A 24,305-nucleotide genomic window follows, 5' to 3' on the forward strand; every position below is an offset into this window, starting at 1 on the left:
GACACAGAATTTAATTTAAGACTATTGATAACTTTTACTAGAATGTGAGTGGTGTGTCAGTACAGTTATGCTGTGAAATATATTAAAATATTGTTCTGCTGCTCATAATTGCCCGGAAAGCAAAACATTCATCAGCATTTGACAGCAAAGTATAATTGATGTCACTGAGGTACAGAAGTGTATTTAAATAGTGTAGATGAGACAAGTGAATGTATTGTCATTCTGAACAGTAACCTTTAGTCTGCTTCAAAAGGGATCAGAAATAAATGTTGTTTTGTCCGTCGCTCAGACAGGAAAAGTTGTTGCCAATTAAACCATCGCCACTGCTTTTAGTGATACAGTAAGTCTGAATGTTCAAACATACACACACTCAAAGTAGACACAGTGCTCCATACAAAGCTTGCGTCCATTCAAGTGCTTTTAAACATTGAAGCTGCCCTGGACAAACATTAATAGATAGCATCAAGGAAGAGCGAACTGCCATCTCCACTTGAACACAGAATCTTCATGAAGAGCACTCTGTACAACAGGTCCAGCACGGTAAATCGTACATTCAGTCTCAGTGATTTCATCACGTCTGTATTAGATAACCAATATGTGCCAGAGCCAGACGGTTTCCTGTCGTATAGAGTCCATGCTGGCTAGATGTGTTAGCTGTCGTACCAGTCCAGAAAGAGGAGAGAGAAAGAGCACATGACCAAAAAGAACAGGATCCATACCCGGAAGCCAGCGTTGTTTTTGATTGCCTTGTGATAGAAGTAAACAAAGTGACGTTTTACTGATCAGATTTATTAACATCAACCAAAGTAAAAGATAATGTAAAGTATGAATAGCACATGCAGAATAGATCAGTGATGTTACCTCTCGTATATCCTCATTGCCTTCTTTGACGTTTTCTGTAGCACCCACAACCAGCTGATGAATACTGTCTATCTCCGTTTCCTGTCACGGAACGCGAGACGGACAGTGAGTTTATGTACAACTTCTTCTCAAAATGAAGAGTCCAAGTGAATGAAATAGAAGGAACTCACCTGTTGCAGGACTTTCTCAGCAAAGATCTCCTGCAGTCGAGAGATCTCCACCACCTTCCCCTCGATTTGTCTGGTGCGCACAAAAGGAAAGCATTAAATATAAAATAGAGTGCCTAGCATATTTAAGCCCTTCCAGATGGCATTAGTAATACAGGGGCAGGTCATTTTTCACCGTAGGACCATTTTTGTTCCATCTGGAACAAAAATTTGGATTTTCATCAAAAATGTCAGTGATTTTCTCTGGCTACCACAGTAACAATTTAATCTGCAAACACCTATGTCCTTGGGTCATTTTAATCCTGTCTGGATCGACATCTGGTATTTCACACAGTTGTTGTCTTGCTCACCTGGCTTTTCAATCACTAGGGGCGGTGTAATTTAGTGGGAGGGGAAGTGACATTGTGCAACACATTCACACAAGATTGTGATTGCCACTGTTCCCCAGTAAATCATTTTACTGTTCACTTCACTGATTCACAATACTGATGTGTGAACAGAATGAAATCACAGACATCCCCTGGTAATAGACATGTTGTTCATAAAAAGGGAACGTTAACATGTGTGCTGAGCAGGACTCACCTCACTTCATCCACCAGGCTGTTCATCTCACTCACCAACCTCTGGTTCTCTTGCTCAAACTAGACAGAAATGCACAATAACAAAACATCTTCATCAATAATGCTTAGGTAGATGTCCAACGTTAATTCTGTGTAACTAGGAGATGTGATATGCTGTATCATTTGAACCACAAACCTTCAAAGAAGTCTATCTAGCAAAAAGGCTAAATAACTTAACTGTGTACTTTTGTGAAAATACACTTCACTGGGTTATTTATGTAATGACAAATATTTCAAAAGTACAAATGAGTTATTTGGACTCCTATGGATGAATTCTCCCTAAAAACCTCCTCCGTTAATCAATGATTGTGCACTTTGCTGAGTCCTTGTGCATTTAGATTTCATCAAAGTATAGCTGTACTTTTATGAGACACGCATGAATCATACAGATCTCCATATACTGTATAACATGAATGAAGGTGCCACACCATTTGGATCTCCTCAGGAGAGAGCTCGTCCTCCACTCGGCCCTCCTCCCACAGGTTGACCGGGTTGTTGGGGACCTCCGACACACTCTTCTCTACAGGAAGGAAAAGTAAAAACTCACAATACATCTTTCACTTTCACTTTGTTCATCTGAATTGCTCAGCTAGTTGCTAATTTTCTCTTTGAAAGGACTTTATTTATAGGGCTCGACCCTTTATTTTTCTAACCTGATGTACTGTAAGTTCAGCTTTTTATTCAGTTGTTTTAACTGTGGGCATGGATTCAATGAACTCAAACTCAAATATAACCCTATGTGTTGTTTTTTTTTTTTAGATGGATTTATTTTGATGTTGTATCCTTGTAATCACTTTACATTTCACCACATTTCACAAGAGCAGTCGGTGTTGAAAATTGTTCATGATGCGGTCCCAACAACTGTAGGTCATTGCAGCAACACTGCACACAGGGACTAGGTGTGAGGGAATATAAATTGTAGGAATGTGGTGATTAATAATTATCATGACACATTATATGCTTGGAACTTTTTCAACCACTGAGCCAATCTCCGTGGTGCTTGATGAAAATGGCTCATCAAATGGAGTGGGTGCAGAGGGACTTCTTCAAGTAGGAAAACATTATTGTTCTCTGGGAGGGTCAATATACAGCACACATAATATGCAGCCAAAGACAAATGATGAGCCTTGGTGTCATGCAATGTTTTCCCCAGACATTAGACAATATCTTTTTTTTAGTTTGAAACAGTCATGGTTTTAATTATGTGCATTTTTGGTTGAAAATTAGTACAATAAAAGACAATTAAAATGTGCTACATTTACTTTGGTGACTTCAGTTTGTTTCTTAAGTAATGATAAGGTTGAGGAAGAAATGTCTTTAACACTCCTACTCAAAAATCGATATTATAAAAAATTTATTTTAGACATTTATTTACTATTTTATTTATATATTATGCTACTTTTGTGAACCCAAGACTTTTGTAAACTCATTTCAAGCACCAAAACAATTAGAGAAATATTTCTGCTTTAGGGCCAAATTATCTCTTTACACATCGCTCTGGAACAATTTTGGCGTCACTATACAGAAAGCTGAGTTTGTTCTGAACATTTTGATATGAAGCACATGGGGATCAGGTTATATGCAAATACCCTTAAAAGGAGAATTCAAGAAGATATGTGAAAAAAGCCCTTAGACCTCAGAGGGTTAAGCAGTGTTCATGGTTCACATCATAATCCTGTTAACGTGATAATGACAATGAAGTCAATTTGCTTTTAGACTCGCTATTATAAAACTTAACCAAAAGCTTTATTGTCATAATTACGCTCTTACTCACCATAATGCGATTAAACTGAAGAATGAATTAAGTGTGAAGACAAATGCAGCTGTTGCCATGCCAGTCTTTTTGGATAAACATATGGATGCGGACGTTATGTGATCTTTACATACCTTATCTTAAGATATGTAAAGAAGAGAGAGAAGGAAGTGTATCCATATATATTAACTGTAATTCCCAACAACTGATGGTTTGGATTACATAAACCGGCAGAATTACAACTTAATGGTTGGGATTTAATCAAGTGCCCACAATGAATTATCAGGCATAGTGGTGCTGCGCTGAGGCATGGCACTTTACAAATTAGAGAGTGCAGATGAAACACCAAGATTGGTCCTGCTGCCTTCAGATGGCTGTAGAAAGGTAAACAATGAAGCACTTTTATACCAATGTAAAGACAGTAGTAGTATCTAATAGTAGTAGAAATATAGTAGTGATATACACACAATAATCACCCATTCATCTTTAATGCAGTACAGACTGCTTTACATGCATTCTTAATATAGTCCCTTTAAAGTTGCATTTTTGACCAAATGTATCTAATGGTGTTTCCTGTGCAATTCTGTCACTATTGCTATATTTTCTTGTTGTGCACAGAATGCAAGGACACATTCATTTTACAGGGAACAGAAATAGCTATATACACAAAAATACCAAACCAGCAGAGAACAAGTCAGTAGTATCAGGGTTGTTTTAGTCTCGCTTTGCCAGACCTTCCTCCACAGCGCTGCGGAGGAAGGTCTTGCTAGTCCACACAGCATTCCGGTATGGGAGAAAAACGTGCTCTGGTTTATTGGCATTTCTTTAAACCAATCACAATCGTCATGGGCGGTGCTAAGCACCGGAAAGAGATACGGAGCAGCTGCAAAATAGCCTCGGGAAGGAACTTGTTTGGGTGGAACGTGTCTACGTTCAAAGGTTGTTTTAGTCGTGCAACAGAAAACTCAGATTGGACAGATATTCTAGCTAGCTGTCTGGATTTACCCTGCAGAGATCTGAGGAGCAGTTAATCATAGTTCTCATAAATCCACTGGAGTTAAAAATTCCACCACAAAGAAAGCGGAAGGTAATGGACATCCGGCCGAAAAGAGTAACATACGGCGGAATTTCCGGCGGCAACGGAGCAATCCCGGACGTGGAACGTCGTGGATATAGACTAGGGTTGCTTGTACCAGTTTTTGTGTCTCAAGAAGACTCACTAACTTACCAGAACTTTCCTCCTTGATGGTCTTCTCCTCTGTGGGCTCCACCTCCAGTGTTTTCGCCACTCGACTGTGGTGTTCTGGTGCCAGTCTTGACCTAAAACCACAGAGCACAGGCTCATGCAAATCAGGAGCAAGTTTTGAAAGTATTATGAAGTAAATAATTGTTGTGAATGAGGTATGCATATACTCACAGCCTCTTCTTGTCCACCATTCTCTTGACTCTGATTGCTCTCTGTTCAGAGTACAGCTTACATACTCCTTAAAACAATCAAGGTACACATGATGTTACCATGCAGTCCTGTTTGCTGAGATATTGGTTCAATGATTTCAGGTATGCAGCATGCGCATGTTAAAACCAATACAACCAGCCTGCTGGGCTCACACTTACTTACTTCCCGAGCCAGTAACTGTCCTAACGATTAAATAAATGGATGCATACAAGACACTCCATGGAACACAAGGTATAAAAGACATGCACTGTTTAAACTGTAACGAGTTGCATGAACTCACCTCTCAGATAAATTTCAATGAGGTCCAGCACTGCCCCTCTGTGCTCCTTTACCTGGGCTGATGTCACTTGCTTCACCGCTATGGCGGAAACATTAACTTATTAAAGACAAACTCGCAGGTTTTGGTATGGTGCCAAACAGTAAAAACAAATCCAATTTCCTCTCATCTCCCCGTTGATGTCTTGAAAGTTGCATCATGCTTCACAATGCGAGACAAAATTAGCATTATCTGAGAGCCTATTTTACATTTCCAATAAGATTTGTAAACTAGGTGTACATGTGCTGCACAGTAAAATAAGCACACACCTTCATTGCGTAGCTGCTTGATAGCCTCAGAGCAGGTCCTCATGAAGATCTGAGCATCCTGGTCAATCTGGTCTCGTTCATTGTCCGTCATACGGGTAAGATCTGATGAGATGAGGCTGTAAAACAGACAAGAACAATCACAGTAAGTTTAAATAAATCGTGGGCATGTGTCAAAAGCTGACCGTTTGATATTCAAACAAAGACTCTTAAGAGCACAGCTTTATTAAATGTGGCCTAAATACTGACAGATCCTTCATCCTCCCTAATATTCATGTCTATTTACCTTTAACCACTTTCTGTACCCCCTACATATCCATATTCAACATTATGTGGGGCAGAGACCGTACCCATCATGCACTGGGCAGATGGGAATATTCAAGGTTCCACAAATGTCCAAGTCACCTGAGCTCATGTTTTATTACTATGAGCAGAAATTGAAACAATCTGACTAAACCTGCACAAACATGAGAACTCCAAGAAACTCCACAGAAGAGACCATGATTGTGACTTCAACATCTTGATGTCAGGCGGTGGTGTGTTGTTAAGGCTTAATGTCTCCCTCTGGTGGACACATTACATACATGCATAACTAATGTTAAAAGCTGGTGATGATTCTATTCTGTAAAGGTGGAATTTGAGTTGTTAGCTTGGATTGGATTTTGATCTAGCTTGATTGGTTTAAAAAGACTAAGTCTTGCAAAAAATATCCATGTATAACTATAATAAAACTAAAGCTGAAACGATTAGTCGATTGACAGAAAATTCATCATCAACTATTTAGATAATTCAGCAATCAAGTAACCTTTCAAGCACAAATGCCAAACATTTTCTGGCTTACATCTTCATACGTTTGGATTTTAGTCTGTTGGTTGTACGTAACTCTGGGAAATAGCAATGAACATTTTTCAATGGTTTTAATAATCGACAGATTCATTGACAAGGAAAATAACATTAGTTGCAGCCTCTAAATAAAACTAAAAAGGAAGAACAAAGATGCAGTGATACAAATTGAACAAGTCATCCATTACCATACGTATGGTGACCTAGAGAAGGATTTTTGGATACAGTCATAACATGTTTAAATGTATTCCTTTTAAGGACGCCATGAATACGGCTTTTATTTTAACCTTCACCATACTTGGTCTGAAATGACGACCAGCAACACTAATTCTATAAACCATAGTCCATAATTATTCTGTCAGGCAAAGTCACAGTGTGGAGGAAAACAGAAGACAGGAACGGTTGATGGCAAGGCTGACGGTAGACAAGACTTGTGTACATACCACTGGAGACTTCTTGATGGATTTTCCCACCGCTAAATACTGCTGCACTCCACCCATTGACATCTCTAATGTTCAGTTAATGTGTTCTGTTGAGGCTTTATCAACAAACCTAACAAAACATAGGCTACTCCACACACCCACACCTACAGAACACAGAGGGGGCCTTGAAAGGAGGAAGGCCTGGATTAGTCCCAGGGCGTGATTTGTTCTTCACTTGGTTGCAGCTCAATTATTCCAGACAATTAGTCTGGAGCCCGCCGCTACAGACCACCCTACTCGCTGCTGACCTTGTGCCAGCAGACAACCCCCTGCAGCACACACATACACACTGGAGGCATTTTTGATGGTACCTTCAAGGAGCCCTGACTTCTAACCTCTGAATTTAGTCAGAATCAAAGTGTTTGTCTCTTCACTGGCCTCCCCCTGCAGCCTTGAAGGGTTTTACCGCTGCTGTTGTTGATTGTGGTGGATTACTCCGACTGTTTGGCGAGGCTTACCTTCCGGCGCTCACATAATCTTTTCTGTGTTGTAGCAGAAAGTCTTTGAGCTTGGTGATGTTCGTGATCTGCCAAGATAAAGTGAGAAGAAGCATTACTTGATTACCTTCATGTCAAGGAGTCTGTTTAAATGCCATGCCTCAGTTGCACCTTCAAATATGTTAACCATGTCAACACGGCTTATGAAAGAGTTTTTAGACGTGTACCAATAAACTATTTTCCTCCCAACTACATTTAGACAGAGCCAGAGCAAATGTATACTTTTGTATGTATTGGATGTGACAGGCAACCAATGTCTGTCTATCTCTTTGAATTCTCAATATTTGCTTTTGACAATTCATCAAGTCTAGGACATACCAAAATCAAACCTGCAACGTCCTTGTCAAATAGCGCTCATAAATAAAACCCTGAGCGGCTGCATAGAGAGCACTGACCTCTAATACGTTTTAAATTCATGATGTGTTACTATTTATCACAGAGAAAAATGTCCAAGTGTATGTGTGCACAGGCAAACCAAAGGAAACTTGGTTCAATCCAATATTTGCTTCTGTAATTCGGTCAAATATTAAAAAAGACCAAATTGCTTTCCTGTCCACAGAGCTCTGCTGGCAGGGTCCAAGTGGGTTTGCATACACATAGCAGGCTCTGTTAGATCCAGAAGAAGACAGAACTCAGACAAGCTAAGGATTGAAATATGACACAATGAGTTTGACTGTGACAGCGACCCCAAAGCGTGGGAGATTATTTTGATAGCAACCCTGTCTTCAGCCTTTTCACTCTAATAACCTCAATTATCAAATTGCCTTGGCTGCAAGGGGTAACCTGGCACCAGCAGTCTAATAATGTTTCTAAACATTCACTCCTAGCGTCACAGTGACCTGAAGCGTTTTTTTATTTGAGCTGACGTTTGAAAAATGACAAGTTTTTTGACTCAGAAAGTAGGTGTCAAAATAAACAAACCTAAGCAATTTGTTGGAAACCTAGAACTCCTCCTTTGGTTTAGAAGGTAATTCAGTGACGTATGACACACTGCTGTGGGGCACTAACGCAGGCAAGGGCTGTTAAGGCAAGCCGACCCTTGTAATAATACAATTATTTGAGGTCAAGAGTTAATTGTTGTTCAGAGCAGTTGAGCTTAGAGTGGGGTTCAGGAGAGAAGAGAACCTTTATTATGGTTTTTCAAAACATTGTCCGTTATGTAGTGTCTCAGTGAATGAGGAAACTTTGAAGCGAGCTCCTGCAAAATTGATGCCTGCAGTCATACTGCCCAATATCCTGGGTGATCCTGTTGGTTGGAAAGTATGAGCTATTTAACAAAGTTAGTAATGATGTTTTCCTTCAGTAAATAAATGATGCATTCAGCCATTCCAATGTGTATCTTATTTTTCTTATTATAAAGATTATTTTTCTGAGCTTTTATGGCCTTTAAAGTGCTCATATCATGCTTTTTGGCCTTTTCCCTTTCCTTTATTGTGTTATATCTTTTTTTGTGCACGTTATAGGTTTACAAAGTGAAAAAGCCCAAAGTCCACCCCAAAGGGACTTACCATCTCCCACAGAAAACACAGTTCACAAACTGCTCTATGGTAGTCCAGCCTTTACTTCAGAGACAAACGTTCGTCACTTTGTAACACACGTTATAATGCTCGCCTAGCTGCTAGCGTGGCGCGCCCTCATACTCTGCAACTGTCTAGCTAGCAGTCCTTACCTAGCTACTGCGCATGTGCGACTCTCAACAACGGAATACTTCTGGAATAGAAGTGTGATGTCTCACTCTGTAGCTAAAACAGAGCGCTCAACACACAGGGTGAAAAGAGGAGCTGCAGCAATGTGTAGTACAACAAAAATATAGTGTTTTTTGAAAATTAAACCATGTAAACTTATTCTGATATAACCTCTAAATACCATTATGAACCTGAAAATGAGCATTTATAGGGGCATTTTAGGTCTTTATTTCCACAGGACAGATGAAGACATGAAAGGGGAGAGAGAGGGGGAATGACATGCAGCAAAGGGTCCACAGGTCGGAGTCGAACCTGCGGCCACTGCGTTGAGGAGTAAACCTCTATATGTGTGCGCCTGTTCTACCAACTGAGCTAAACCGGCCACTAATATGAACACTTTAATCAACAGGACAGCTTGAAAAGAGGAGAGAAAGGGGTGGCAACATGCAGAAAAGTGCTGCGGGTCGGATTCGAACCCGGGCTGCTGTCAAGGACTCAGCCTACATTGGGCACACACTCTACTAGGTGAGCTAGAGGTCACCCCGCCAATATTTATCTTACAGTAGAGACATATAAGACAGTTGTTGTGAAGTTTCTTTTATCCAAAATTGTTGTTAGTTGTAGGATCTTAGCATGTGCTTCAATTATAGTCTTCTGTGATCATTTTTATTGGTGTTTCTCAACTCCTCCACTCACGTCTAATGTGACGTATTTAATCTGGTGTAAAGCTGAAACAAGTTGTTGAATAATTCATTAGTCAATCGACCAAAAATGAATTGGCAACTATTTTGCTAATAAGTCATTTTTTAAGAAGAAATGGTAACAAAAAACCCACAGGCTCCAGCTTCTCAAAAGTCAATATTTTACGGTTTTCTTAGTCGTAGTGGAAGCCCATTTTTGAGTTTCAGTAATTCTCCGTTTTTGAGACTACCTTGGCGTGCCACAAAGTGCAAAATATAACCCCTTACATGGCATGTCTAATTTATCTTTTACCTATAAACTATATTTTTGGCTTGCAATTAGCACTTGGCTTTAGCATTTTATTTATGTACAAACTATATTTGCCTGCAGAACTCTGTCCATGGTGCTGCACCTTTTTGACCAGCAGGCAGTGCTAAATCCACAGCATTGGAACATCAGATACAAAAAAAAAAAAGCGTGCGTCTGTGTGTGTTGTGGGGGTGCCAGGGAGTGTTAAGAGTGCTGCTCTGGGGTTTGAGCTGTCTCCTGTGTGTATACATTGGAGCTCGGATTCCCAGCACAACCTCAAGAGTTTGCAGGGGGTCAGAGGGATCAATTGCTCTTGTAACTTAAGACCCTAAAGAGCAAGTAATTCCCCAACAATGAGGAAGGGGGTGGCCTTGTGCATGCGGCTCACCGTGTATGTGTGTATGTAGCGTGTGTGTGTGTGTATACGTGCAACCGTCATAGGTGTGTGTGAGGCAGCGATCACAGTGACGGCAGAAGGAGACAGTCTGCCGGGCTACATCTAATCTCGTCATCATCAAGGACCCCCACTTTACCTCCTCGTTTTCTCCTTTCTCCTTCCCCCGGTTTCCCTCAAGCCCCGATTGAGCCCAAACAAACCATCAGGGGGGATTATTATGAGGAAGAAAAGAGAAAAGGCTTAGCTAGCAGATTTCTAAAGAGCTTGGATGGCTCTTTGTTTTGTTAAATCCAGGTAACTGACAGAGTTTGATGATGACTGCCCTGCTTTGGTTTAAGTTCATGTGTGTCCTGACCGAGGGCTATCCATACTGACGCCATGCTATGTTATGTTTAGGTATGTGGGCCTGACACAGAGAGGATGCTTCAGTGGAGAGGACTCTGCCGCATGCTGATTTTATTATCATGTTTATGTCTGACTCTCTAATGGGTTCAGTTTTGTCTGTCTATTTGCAGTTACAACGCTTTAGTCAGCTCTTTAAACAAACAAAAAGTACCATCAAAGAAAACTGATGATTATATGAACAGGGTCTTTGACCTTTTCTGATGTGAAAGTTGTATTACTGTGTTTTGATATTTACTGGATAAGTCAAAGCCGTATTAAGCAGCACTTGTATACAGTCTGGGTGTTTGTTCATTTTTACTCATGCAGGTCAGATCATGCATGGATACAAAATATCAACTTAAAATCCAAACACTGAGGCACATCAGTGGAGACATTGTGTGTTGTCAAGGGTAGGGGTGGGGGGGGAAATCCATAGAGCATAGTATCGCGATATTTTCCGTGGCAATACCGTATCGATACACAGACGCCAAGTATCGATCTATTATTATGTGTTGGCCAGTTTGTCTGCTTGACAATCCCATTTTGCGGCAATAAAAGCGAAGTGAGATGAACAAACAGAGAAATGAATTTGTTTTAGATAAAACAGATGTTGACAAAGTTTCCTTTTGGGGACATCATTTGAAATTGGAAAAATTTCAAGTTGGAAAAAAAGGTAATAAATTGCTATATATCGCAAGAATATTGCAATATGTTTAAAATCGCAATAATATCGTATCGTCGTGACATAAGTATCGTGAGGCCTCTGGTGATTCTCACCCCTAGTAAAGAGTATAGACAACTAGCTGCCATTGTGCTGTAAGACTGTGTCACATCTCTCGTTTACAACAAATTAAAAGTATTTTAGAAGCAAGAGGTCGCAGGAGGGTGACCTCACCATTGAGACAGGTCTTGCAGTCTGTTTTGGACAAAATTCAATGGAAACTATAGTGCTGTATTTTGAAGCAACTAAATCATAATTCAACAATCAATTTAATGAGAAACAGATGTATTGGTTGGGGCTGTTACGTTTAACTCACAAAAGACCTGGACACCACAGTAGACAAAATAAATGAATAAAAACAGAGGTAATAGTAAAGGGTAGTGAGACATCAAGTGACAGGTCACAATCAGATAGACAAAGCCGGTTATTTGATAAAAGCAAGCGTGATTATGTAATACTGTGATAGTGTTTGTGATTCCTGCTATATATTCCTGAATAATCAGAGCGTGTTTTACAGTCGCATGATCTGAAGTCTGTTAATCAGGTAAATCAACAGGTTCCCTCCCTTCCTCTTGCTCAGTGTTTTCATCTATTCAGATTCACCAGCATGCTGGTTGTATCAACGCAATATACAGTGAATTGCTCTAAAATCAAGCCTCACTTAAGTGTAAAATCTAAAAATTGTACACACACCTTTTGTACGCTGGGAAGGTGCCTCTCGAACTGCTGCCAGCGTATCATCACCATCTTGTTTTTGATTTCTGTCAAGTAATTTGAACTGTGTGTGTGTGTGTGTGTGTGTGTGTGTGTGTGTGTGTGTGTGTGCAAGTGAATTGGTTGTTTGGTTGTCAGCAGTAGCAAATATAAAAACAAATGATGACACACTTTAAATATGCCAATTCATAAATGTGGATATTGTAGTCACGATGGCAATATGGAAAACATCAACGCTGGATAATTCTCAGTAACTTGTGCCATTTTCCCCTGTCCCTGCCATTTAGAATCAAATAATAACAATAATAACTCATGATAATGGGCATAACAACTGATGCTAGATATAACGTACTTTAATAAGTAGCTTTATATTTAAAAAGAAAAAAAAATGGTGGCCCCCAAAATCCAATTCAATTGCCAAGATAAACCAGGATGGGTGACAATCCAAGCAATCCCATATCATGTTGTGGAATACAAAATGTGCACAATTATGAGTAAACAGCAGATGGTGACATGACAACTTTCCTTTCATAGATGGTAAATTGCTGAATTTGTAAGGGGACTTAAATAAAAAGAAAATAAAATACTTTTACTCTCAACAATATGTCAAATTTGGTGTCAAAAAGTGACGGCAGAGGTTAGACAACAGCTGTAAAGACAAAAACCAGAGGAATTGCATGTAAAAATATATCCAATCAGCATCTGATGTGAAGCCGTATCATTTGACCAATGGAGAAAGCAACTATAAGCAAAATGGGTGTGCCTGGAAACAAAAGACATTTCAGCAATGCGGATGTCAAACCAGAGTAACTCTAAAACTATTTTTCTGTTGACCTTTGCCTAAACAATGCCTTTTATTTACACAACTGAAAAGTAAACAATATGTTTGCTATAAGTTAAACAACATGATCTGCTTTAGTTTCACTTGATGCATTCAATATCAATGTAAAATGACTCTATGTAATTCATACCCCATGTCCTATTGCATCTTAATCTAGAACAAAAAAGAACTCTAAGTCTCTAAGTAGAGGAGCACACATCTGTTGTAGTTTCATGGTTCAGACTCTGTGTTTTGAAGTGTCAGGGTCAAGTATGCAGCCTGCTGTCATCTGCATTGGTAGTATCTCAGTGATTGTAATTCACAATAACTAAGATGTCTAATGACAAAGCTTGACAGCATTCTTCAAAAAGCGCCAGCAGCTGCTGCTTTAGTCTTGCTACATGTTTAAATGTTCAAATGTAGCCTTGTCTATTGAGCTCAACATTGCTTTTGTTCCACTACTTTGTCTGCAGAGTATCTGGTGTCGATCTCGTGATTTAGAGTTTGACATACTGGTACATCTGTTAATCTTTTCACCACTTTTTCCTCTTTTATTTTCATTTTCACGAATCATGCAAAAGCATTTTGTTGCACGCAGTGAAACAAAATTAAGATTGTGCTCAGGCATGACAGCAGATGCCTTCAAATTCAATTTGCCTGGCTTTCATGGGAAAACATTGCAGAGATTAGGCCAAATGGTAAAGAGACAATTTAGCAGCATGTTCATCTCAGGATGATCCTTGCAAATCCCTTCCCCATGACTGAAGTCCCGATGGAGTTTAGTCCTTTGACAGCTGTATGCCAGCATGTTTTTACCTGTGTGCCAATGTGTTTGTGACTTGTGTCGAAATTAAAGAGGAAAGCTTTTCAAGTCTCTTGGGGTTGGAAAGATTATTCCACTTTTACCCATCCAGCCATGTTTTTGTAAATACTATTACATGAAATTAATATAGATTGCACCCTTCCACTGGATTTGCAATACAATGGGGTTTATATCAGACTTCACTTTGTTTAATTAGACAATATCATCAACAGTCAGAATTTAGCCTTTAATTTACTATATGAATGATTGTTTTTTATTCTCTGAAAAATGTATTGGCCCTGTGCAAGGCTTTTTTGTGAAAATTCAAGTAGGTACATTTTACCTACAAGACTTAGGCTTTGTGCTTCTACCATAAATGTTTTAACTTCGTTACTTGACCGACAACAACTTTTATTTTAAGAAGAGGCCTTTCAAATTTGTCAAGACAAAAAGAAAATATTTCCACACTTGCGTACTTTGTTCCCTAAATGAATGACATTAATGCAAACTCATAAATGTCATTGCTGTATTCCATTTGCTGCTGTGGCTGACTGTACACTATCTGTCCAACATGGCCTGTTAAATGCGAAAGATCTGCGAATATGCTTCAGTTTCATCTGCATGACAACATTAATACAATCATAAAAATGATCCTTCACATCATTTTAAAGTGTGGTCTCCATCTTTGAGTGTGGTGCCACCACTGATTTGACATATCCCAGTGTATTTCATTGGGTAAATATGTTACTTTCATGTTCATAATCAGACATTATTTGGACCGATATAGTCCAGAGTACCCCCAAAACATAACTTTGAACAAACATTTTGGACTTGGAAACTTGATCATCACTGACGAAAAAATATAAAGTAAACCAGATTCTAAACTAAATGTTTTGAGAATATACAAGCATAATTTTTCAATGTGAAAGTTGTCATACTCTGTGATACTCTAACAGCACAACATACTTTTTAGTGCAGGCTGATGGCCAGGGTTTCTAAGAAAACACTGAGTGAAGGAGCCAACTTTGGAATACCAATACTGAAGGCACAGTGGGGAGCCAAACACTATTTTCTACACACAATTTACCAATTTTAAAGTGACCTCCTCCATTTAAACTTGAGAAGGGCAGCATGCTGCGGAGAGAGACGAGGTGAGCGGTGAAATGGAGATCACAGTGCCCCAAACCGACCCCTATGAGGTAAAAGATTCCCCAAACCAAACCCCACCCTGTAAACACTGGCCCTCTTATTAGTCAATCAAGCCTTTTTTTGCCTTGAAAGAAGCTACATTTCCTTTCTCATTGAGCTGCTTTTTGAGTGGGAAAAGCCTCATAGGACCACTGTGTATTTGTCAACTTTGATGTTTTCTTTCTATTTTTGTGAAGCTTCAGTGGGAACTTGGAGAGTTATGCATGTCTTGAAGGGCACCCACATCTGTTGTACATTAGGTGCCGGCCGTCAACATTGTTACTGGGGACCTAATTTAATATTTTCTCTGTTTTGATCTTCCACCTTTAATCACTGGCTCTTGGGAGGATCGGCTTTCCCCAAGAAATTGTTCGAGAGCCGAAAGAAAATGTTATTGCAGCATGTTTATGGAATCATACATGTGAAGAGGGAACTTGTACAAAAAACGTTGCCTCTGTGAGTCTGTACAGAGAAGAATGGATAGTTGAGTTGTGGGTGAAAACCGCGACATAACTGTAGCAGTCAGGACATTCCAAACTCGCAATTTCAATTTCTACAAAAGCTGCTTCACCGAGATGGTTTGAGATTATATCTGCAGCGTGAGGAAGACAGCGGTAGGGGGGGGAGGAGAGTAGAGGGCAGGCACCACAGGATAGGTTTGGGTTTCTTTGAATCAGCACCACTGCTTTTATGAAACCACCATTTCTAATATTAACGTAACAGAACATAACAAAAACGTGGTTGTGCAGGGCTGCTGCGACTGGGCTCATGTTTGCCTCAGACTGATGGTTGACATCAGGTACAACTTAAAGTCCTGACTCCCCGAGGGAAACGTAAAGTGGTTCTTCAAGGTGCCTTTGAAGAGGTTTGTGTTCACGATATTCATGTCAGGCCAAGGACTTCTGGCTGTAGAAGCACCACTCATGACAAGGAGCAAAGCCTTTTAGTTGCCAATGATCCATCTCCTAGTGCCAACCATTGATGATGTATCTGTACATTTAATGGAAGAATAAAATTTGAGATGTTTTGTGAATGTTCCTGAACTAATTAAATGGCAATGTTGCCTCTCCTACCAAGTTTTTAAGGTCAGTGTCCCATGGCAAGAGGTTCAAAAGAACTTTTCTTCACCAAGTTATGTGAAACTTCCTCAATTAAATCAAGAAATCATGTTCAGGACACTGTAAGCTAAGTCTTTAAACAGAGGTACGTAATTACAACCTGTAGTTGAAGATTGAACCCGTTTTAATTAGTGCAGGACATTATAAGAAAACTCGCCACGTCTTTTATTTTAATCTAAAGAAAGTGAGGAGAATGTTCTTTACGATTTTTTTTATAAATAACGTTTCAGCTTACGCAGCCTAAAGTCTAGGTCACATTGGGCAATTTTCCGGATCGATTCAAAGCCCAGAATCCGGGCCTGTCAGTGTTGGAGGAGCAGTGGCGCTCGGACCTGACAGTTGGCACAAAATATTCTGGGCTCAAAATGGCTAAGCCTGGCCAGTTGGCCCAATGTGATTTGTTTTTCGAACAACTTAGCTTTTGTCTTCCCAGATCTCAAGCAGAGCAGTCATTTATTCTGTACACTGGGCAGGATTTTAAAATAGTCTGACCGAGGTTCAAGTAAAAATAGTGTTATGTTATTTCAGTCATCTTTATTTCTCTGTGTACAGTAGATGACATTTTGGAAGGGATTTATCTTCAGAAGTAGACTGACTTTAAGTTATTCTGTTGTAATATTATTTGCAGTCTTTAGTCCACACAGTTGAGTATTTATTGATGCCAATTGTTGCTTGAAAATAATAATAATATTAATAATTGCTGGCCATGATTTGCTTACATTTGCACTGTAGACAAAACATGTGTGACACATGTCAAAGTTGTATAAATATGTGCCAAAAGGGTTGACATTAGATTAACTAATGCCAACTGTAAGATTTTTTTTTTTTATCTCAAGCCATGCCACATTTGCTAACTGCAATTTACACCTTAATGCCAGAACAGAGGGCACCAGGCACGATGAGTTAGAGAAACAGACAGCGTGTCTTAAAAGAAAAGCAGACATAACATTCCAACATGACATAACTGGCAACAACGATGCGGTGAAAGACAGACAAAGAAAGACCACTGTGTTAGTAATGGTGATGTGGAAAGCTACTTTGTTTTGAATACATGGAATGGCAGTGCATACTGTAAAATTACATTTTGGTTTATAGAAAACCAGTGCATCACTAATACACTTTGGAGGAAAAGTAATTTCCTTTTTGAGTAGATAACTAACAAATTCACAGGGAGGAAAATAAAGCTCTGACTCACTTAGTAATATGATTATGGTTTCAGGTTAGATGAGTGCTTGGAAAATTATTAAAGTATACATTAGTCAAGAGTAGACCATAACGTTAATATTTATCCTGTATAAAACAGTGAAATTGTTTCTTTAACATGCATATGACCATAGAAATCATGTTTACAAAGCCACAACAGGTTGGAATTTGGTTTATTGAATTCTGTAGAGCCGCCTTGAATACACTGAACCATCTCAAAGCAAATACATTCTCACTGAATCAATTTTGGCACCTCAAACATGACAATGCTGGGGCATTTAATAGGCCTATCTGTGGTTATGTTGTCCTCTCCAGTGCATACTACCATTATGTAACAGGATCTAAATAGGAGACTGCTATCTTCAGAACAGCACAATAATCAGAAGAGTAAAATACAATACAGCTGACACATTAACACATCAACTCCCTCCAACTAAAACTACGCATACAGCAGTTACGAGGATGAATCCCATTAGTGTTGGCCATTAAGATATCTACTTTAAGATTATATGCCAGATGCCAGAGATTTTGCTGGACATTTTATAGCAAGGTAGCTATCCCTTTAATATATCGGGGTGTATTAGACAATGTTAGAAATCAATGAGCATGACTGTTTTGAGGCAATAGTGGATTTTATATGATTTTAGCAGCAATGTGCCAAAGTGTCTTGACTTGTCAGATGTTTAACTAATGTACTATACAATCGTATAAAATATATTTTTTATTATAGTATTATATCCATATTGCCAACTCCTAACTCCCATATAATTCACGTTGCATTCAATGTAGTTATATATAATGTTATATACACTGCTGAGAGAGGCCTTGCTAACTGTGAACATCTGGTAATACACACTATACAAAACTTAAGCGTTGCGTTTCAGTTTCACCAAGCATGTCGGAGAATTGCCGTACTTGCTGTTCACATTTCCTATGCTCACTGCTGCTTCTACATTACAGCATGAGTAACCATCACTAAAACAGTCCAGTATTTACTGTCATTACACGTAAAATCAGTTTGTGTCGATGCTAGCCCAGTTAGCTAAAGTTAGCTTGAGGAGGAACACTCACCACTTCTTTCGCCTTCGGAGAGAAGCCACTCTTGGGTCTGCTCCTCTTGAAAATGTCATCTTTGGTAGAGTCAAAGCCTATTCCAATCGCCTTGTTCCTGGTTTTTACTGTCTTGACACTGGCTTTGAAAAGTAAAGTTATATCCACAGCCATGTCAGTGCAGCTGCAGCGCAGGGACCGCTGTAAACAAACTGACACGTCACCAACAGACAACGTCATTGATCTGCGACGCTTTGGATTTTCCCTGAGACGGAGAAGAAAGCCTTACATTTTACCTTAAGGTTTTATCAGTAATTATTCATTGTAGCGTATACTGCACCTCATAGTATTTACATCCTGCAAAGGTCTGACCTGCTGTCAAGTTACTCTTCGTCTCGATTGAGTTCCAGGTAGCGAAAAACTTCAAATGTAAAAACATCTTAAATATAATAACTTAAGTTTAAAAAGACTTAAGTAGAAAGCTTTACCTTTCAATTAGATTATCATGTTCAAGTATGGTGACATTCGTGTTGAATTAGCTGCACTGTATGCATGTGCTATAAGAATGTCAGCTAATCAATCTCTCTCTCTCTCTCTCTCTCTCTCTCTCTCTCTCTATCTCTCTCTCTCTCTCTCTCTCTCTCTCTCTCTCTCTCTCTCTCTCTCTCTCTCTCTCTCTCTCTCTCTCTCTCTCTCTCTCTCTCTCTCTCTCTCTCTCTCTCTCTCTCTCTCTGTCTCTCAGAAAAATGCCCCTACAACTTCTTGAAGGGATGTCCAGCAAGAAGCGAAAACCTAACTGGACAGACCAGGAGTGTCTTCTTCTTGCTCAGTTAGTGCAGGAGAGAAAAGACATAATCAGAGGGAAGTGCTGCACTGGAGTTTCAATACAGGATAAAAGACAAGCCTGGGAGGAAATATCCCAAGCCATCAACACTGCGTTTCCACAGATTCAGCGTACAGTTTCTGACTGTAACAAAAAGTGGGAAAATCTGCTGGCAAAGTCAAGGGAGGAGATCAAACGACAGAGAAGGCAAGCGGGCATAGGTGAGAAAAATATGCTATTTGTTAGCAATGAAAAGTCTTACAAATTGGTACTATTAAATCTACAATCTAAGACTGATGAAGCCTCGAGGGTGGATACATGGGGATAGCTGCAGAAAAATACATTTTCATCATCACTGTTTGTATAGAATTTATGGTATTGTATTTATTATTAATTAATGCATGACATGGTTTTTCATTCACAGAAGGCCTGCCTCTTGAACAGTTTGGTACTGTGACTCAAGTAGTGATTTCTGTGATGAACCTGTCAGACATGTTGCAACAAGATAGGAAAGACTCTTCAGTCTCAGAGTTGGTGGAAACTCAACTAAACAGGTAATATATTTTGTATTTGTTTATTTGGTAAATATTAGTATTTGTGGCTTACTTAATTGTATATAGTAATTTATTGAACATCTGTTATTGGGGTCTGATCACCCCAATTGCAAAACAAGTAGTATTTTCTCACCCCACTTATTGTCCTGGTTATATTTGGGTTATCCACAAACTTCACTGTGAACAGTTTTCAGTTTAACTTTGTTCCAAATAATTAGTCCCTATTAAAACTGTCCACAGGATTATTTAGAGTAACAGTAACAGTAACTTTGTTTCTGGAAGAAGATGCTGCCATTAATTTATCAAATGTAATCTGTCAGTGCTGCGAGTACACTAAAAACAAAATCAGAAGTGTAATCTTAGAATCTGGACAAATAAAAGCAAACCTATCTATTTGTCTGGATATCACTAGAGGCAAGTGAGAAACCAACTATAAACCTTAAGGATGAAATGCAAATTTCATAAATTATTGACACACTTTTTTTTCAGCTGTGATGAAAATGGAAATGAGCACACAATAGATGAAAGATTCTCAAACAAACATCCACTGAGAGAGCTTGAACTCCCGGCATATGCAGATCCATCCACTTCTCCAGCAAAACAAAAAATGGCAGCATCCACTAACGTCCCTAAATCACTCGAAGTGCATTTTAGTACACATCGTGCTGCTGGCTTTGCTGCTTCCTCAGACCACCTAGATACCCCCTGCTCTACTTCCCCACCTGCAGTACACTGCAAAACTTTACAAGAGCGAATGGATTTGGAAATGTCTGTGCTGAGAAGACAAGAGGCAGTCCTCAAGCTACAAGAGGAATATTACACACTAAAAATTAAGCTGATGAAAAAGCAAATGGAAGAGCCACTTTCAAAGGACTGAAGTAGCTGTAGAGTACGACCTGTTGCACCTGTTTGTGACTTGTGCCTGCCTCTGAAATGTCAACGAATATTCATAAGTAATATTAATAATGTATATCTGTAATGCTTTCTGTATAGTGAAATACTAAAACAGCACATTTCATTTAGTTAGATACACATTCCATACTCTGCCACTGAGAAATATTGATTAGGTTTGTGTGGTCACACTTCACAATGCCACAGCCAAGCATTTATAGCAAATTAGCTTTTTGATCCCTTGATGTCAGCTCTTCCTTTCATTGTGAAAAATAATTTGCCAATCGTTTCACCCTTCTGATGATGTGTAAAAGTCTGCTGTCCCATCATTTCAGTAAAACTGTATTTATTAGTTTATTTTCATCCTTGTTTTTCCCCAATTTGTGATGGCCAAAGACCTTTTTTTTTTACAGCTGACATTTTGACTTATCATAACAGGAACAGCACAGGTGTAACTTATAACATTTATTATGACACAATACCATTGAAGTGTCCCTGTAAACGCAGTGAGCCACCATGCACAGTACCATGAGCCATGAAAAATTGCATTAAAATATCTGAAGTATTCCCTTTGTCACTGCAAACTCCACTGTTGGCTAGTATGGGTAGTAGAGTGACAGCCATGTGTTTCCTTTGACCTCCCTCTATATTGATATACAATGATGAGAGTATGGTTTATACTTATGAGTACAACAACAACAAATGACACATTAACAAAAGCTCACATAACCTTGAATTATTTCCTAGGTGAATGCCATGTGCCATATTACTGTGGAAGTACAACTATTACATTTTCAAATTCTTGAAATCAGAGTTATTCTTTGTAGGAAGTATAATTTAGTTTAGTTTATCTGGCAGCGAAGTCCAACTCATATATGTATAGTTTTACACTGTGAGAAATGTAGTTTATTTGCTGATTCATGCCATTTACTCCTAAGTGCGAATTTGGAAGCTGTAAATGTTTGACATATACCAATCTACATATTTATTTAAATTTAACTTGGTCATGCCAATGTAAGTGAAGCTACAAAAATGTCCTGTCTAGACAAATGTAGTAATTTGTGCGTAATATTTCTCATAAATCCGTTTATTTGTAAGTGATGGGGGTTGGCACCCAGATGTAAGGAGTGGGGCCCAGAGTGTTGAATAAAAGTCTGTTATTTGCTGTGTGGTTTGCTCATTTCCTTTGTTAGTGTTGTGCCAGACTGTGTTACAACCGAGTGCTGTGACTGTCTCTCCTTTTCTGCCGCCTCAGCATTAACTCCTCTTCATTTCTTTTCATTCACTCTTTTAGCTTTGACTGTGGAAAGAGAGCAACTTTTCAAGGACCAAGGTTATAGGCACAAAAAGGCACGGCTGTATTTATGATACTCAGTGTGTTGATATGAGGAGTCTAACTGTTCATTAAAGTTTCCGAACTTTTATCTTACCCCGGGATAAGACTAATTGAGCTTGCTGCGAGCGTTTACTGTAACGGGCTAAAATGGCAAAAAGGAAGACAGGTTGCTACTGATTTTATCTATACATGTTACGATCACAGTTTTTTTTCCCCATATGATGAAAAGCAGTCTTTTCTCAGATCATGTTTATTCTAGGGCTGTCAAAATAACGCGTTAATTTCAATTAATTAATCTGAGAAAAAATAACGCGTTAAAAAAATTAACGCAGATTAATCCATTCCATATTGACGTTTGCATACAGATGAAAATCTGGTGCCACTGATATGTCTGCGCTTCTCGCTGATGCTCTGAAACAGACGTTACAGGAAACACAAACCCCACTGCATGTGACGCTAGTTAACACAATACTCAACAGCAGCTAACGTTAGCCTACCGCTAGCTAGTAGCTGGATTAAACACGGTTAAAATGCTGACAGCTAACGCTAAACGGTGTAAAGTGTGACTGTGTTTTACTGTAGAGGATTCAACACCGGTATGTAACAATCTGCAGCTGCCGTCGGAAAAACAACACAGAATGAAACTGGTAAACTACAGCCTCGTGGTGCATTTGAAGTTATTGTAAATGTCCTTTACCATCTGGTTGTTGTTTTTGTCGTTCAACAGCAATTTACTACTGAAATGAGTTATTGTTATTGTTATACATTATTATTAAATCATTTAATTTTGACCATATGGCCTTAGCAATAAACAAGCCGTTCTTTAATGTCACCAACTGTTGTTTAGTACCCTTTTTTTTTCTTTTCTTTTTTTACTTTCTTAAAAAGTATCGGTTCAGGCACCGTTAATTATGTATGCAATTCATTTCGATTAATTAATCACAGAGTATGTAATTAATTAGATTATGTTATGATTATGATATGTAATTAGTAATTACAGGTTACATCGATTGACAGCCCTAGTTTATTCTCCAATATAGTGGTTCCCAACCTTTTTATCTTTAAAATGGGCTAAAGTTCTCCTTCACCTGCACCACTCAAATATGTTCTTATGAATGGATTATATGCTATTTAACATATATATAATTATATACTTTGTCATACAGTGAAATACAAGTACTGTTAAATTGTACTTAGTACAGTACTTGAGTAAAAGTAGTTACATTTTCCACCTCTGCTGGTAACTGTAAATTACTAAAGTTTGTAATCCTGTTTGGCTCTTTATTTTCCTTTTTATCACAAACATGTAGATGTTGTTTTTAAAATAAATTAATTTTTTCAGCCGCGTTAATTGACCTTTCCACGTCCCCTCTGAAAACTGCAGAGGTACCCCCTTGATACAGATACCCATGGTTGGGAAGTATTTCTTATACTTAACTGATAGTTGTTCTGCTGTCAAACCATGAATATTATCTACCTTTTAACCTTTGCACTCTAGTTTTGATTGCTTGGAAGCTGATAGTTTTGGATTGTATGCTTATTTGTTGCATTTACTGTATTTCTTTTATTCCTCTAAATAAGAGTATCAACTAAATGTATTATTGTAAAAATGCAAACATGCTGATTAAGTAGACTACTGATGATAGCCTAAAAGCTGAACTAGTACAGCATTCTTTAGGAATTACGAGATACTATCTGTCCCCTGGATGAAGCGCCAGGGATGGTATCCATTCCTCCCATCCCTGACAGATGAGCCATGTTTTGGAGTGTCCTCTGGGCAGTCCACTTAACTGCCTGAAAAGAAACCCCTTAATCTCCACTTTCTCTTTGTTTGGACTATTATCAGACCTGTCAGTCCTGGCTGCTTTATCTTCACAGGACTCATCTACTGGCTGTTTGACGTTGGCTTAATTCTATCAAAGGCCCTATCACTGCTTTGCCTGAGGCTGCATCCTTCCTCTGACTCGCTCGAATGGTACCAGCTCTGATAAGAGGATGTCTTATTGGGGCAAATAACACTGTTTTGTGTAAGGGCTTTTTTTTTATGCATTTTGCTGGCTTAAGTTTTCCTGCTGTATTCTGTTGAGGGAGTGGGCTGTATTTTCTGCAGTCAGCAATGTTTATTACTGGGGTGTAGTCTGAAAGCTGAGCTAACGACACAATGAAATCCCATCAACAACCACTGATCCAAATTTGAGATTGTCCCCTTTGATGGCAGTTAACTCTCTGTCTTTTGGCAGGACTTACTTGAAACAGTCTGTAGGAATGTCATGCATCTTGATCTGATGAAGAGCAATTACATGGGAGGGAGCTGTTGCCTTTGAGGTAGAAGCTTACCTGCCACACCCTGCAGGCTTACAAATAAGCC

The 24,305-nt window shown here is 39.0% G+C and overlaps 1 protein-coding gene and 1 long non-coding RNA gene across 3 annotated transcripts; one reads left to right on the forward strand and one right to left on the reverse strand.

Moving 5' to 3' along the window:
• Positions 1-9: 9 nt before the first annotated feature.
• On the reverse strand, positions 10-18,566 carry stx18 (syntaxin 18). Of its 2 annotated transcripts, XM_078248055.1 has the most exons (11): positions 18,355-18,566; positions 7,223-7,290; positions 5,443-5,558; positions 5,138-5,215; positions 4,819-4,885; positions 4,630-4,721; positions 2,077-2,168; positions 1,611-1,669; positions 1,032-1,101; positions 862-942; positions 10-746 (listed from the first exon to the last, which is right to left on the reverse strand). In XM_078248055.1, exons 1-11 carry the CDS (start codon positions 18,505-18,507, stop codon positions 651-653), a joined length of 972 nt encoding a protein of 323 aa, XP_078104181.1. In that variant the 5' UTR covers positions 18,508-18,566; the 3' UTR covers positions 10-650. The 2 variants fall into 2 exon arrangements, with proteins under 2 accessions (XP_078104181.1, XP_078104182.1); XM_078248056.1 differs by lacking the exon at positions 7,223-7,290 and having other exon boundaries at positions 18,355-18,504.
• A 23-nt stretch (positions 18,567-18,589) lies between these two features.
• Positions 18,590-21,767, forward strand: LOC144516615 (uncharacterized). Its single transcript, XR_013501858.1, has 4 exons — positions 18,590-18,743; positions 19,076-19,377; positions 19,581-19,710; positions 20,200-21,767. It is a non-coding gene; the product is annotated as an uncharacterized LOC144516615 (long non-coding RNA).
• The last annotated feature ends 2,538 nt before the right edge of the window (positions 21,768-24,305 follow it).

Source organism: Sander vitreus, chromosome 4 (genome assembly GCF_031162955.1).
Source record: "Sander vitreus isolate 19-12246 chromosome 4, sanVit1, whole genome shotgun sequence".
Taxonomy (NCBI): domain Eukaryota; kingdom Metazoa; phylum Chordata; class Actinopteri; order Perciformes; family Percidae; genus Sander; species Sander vitreus.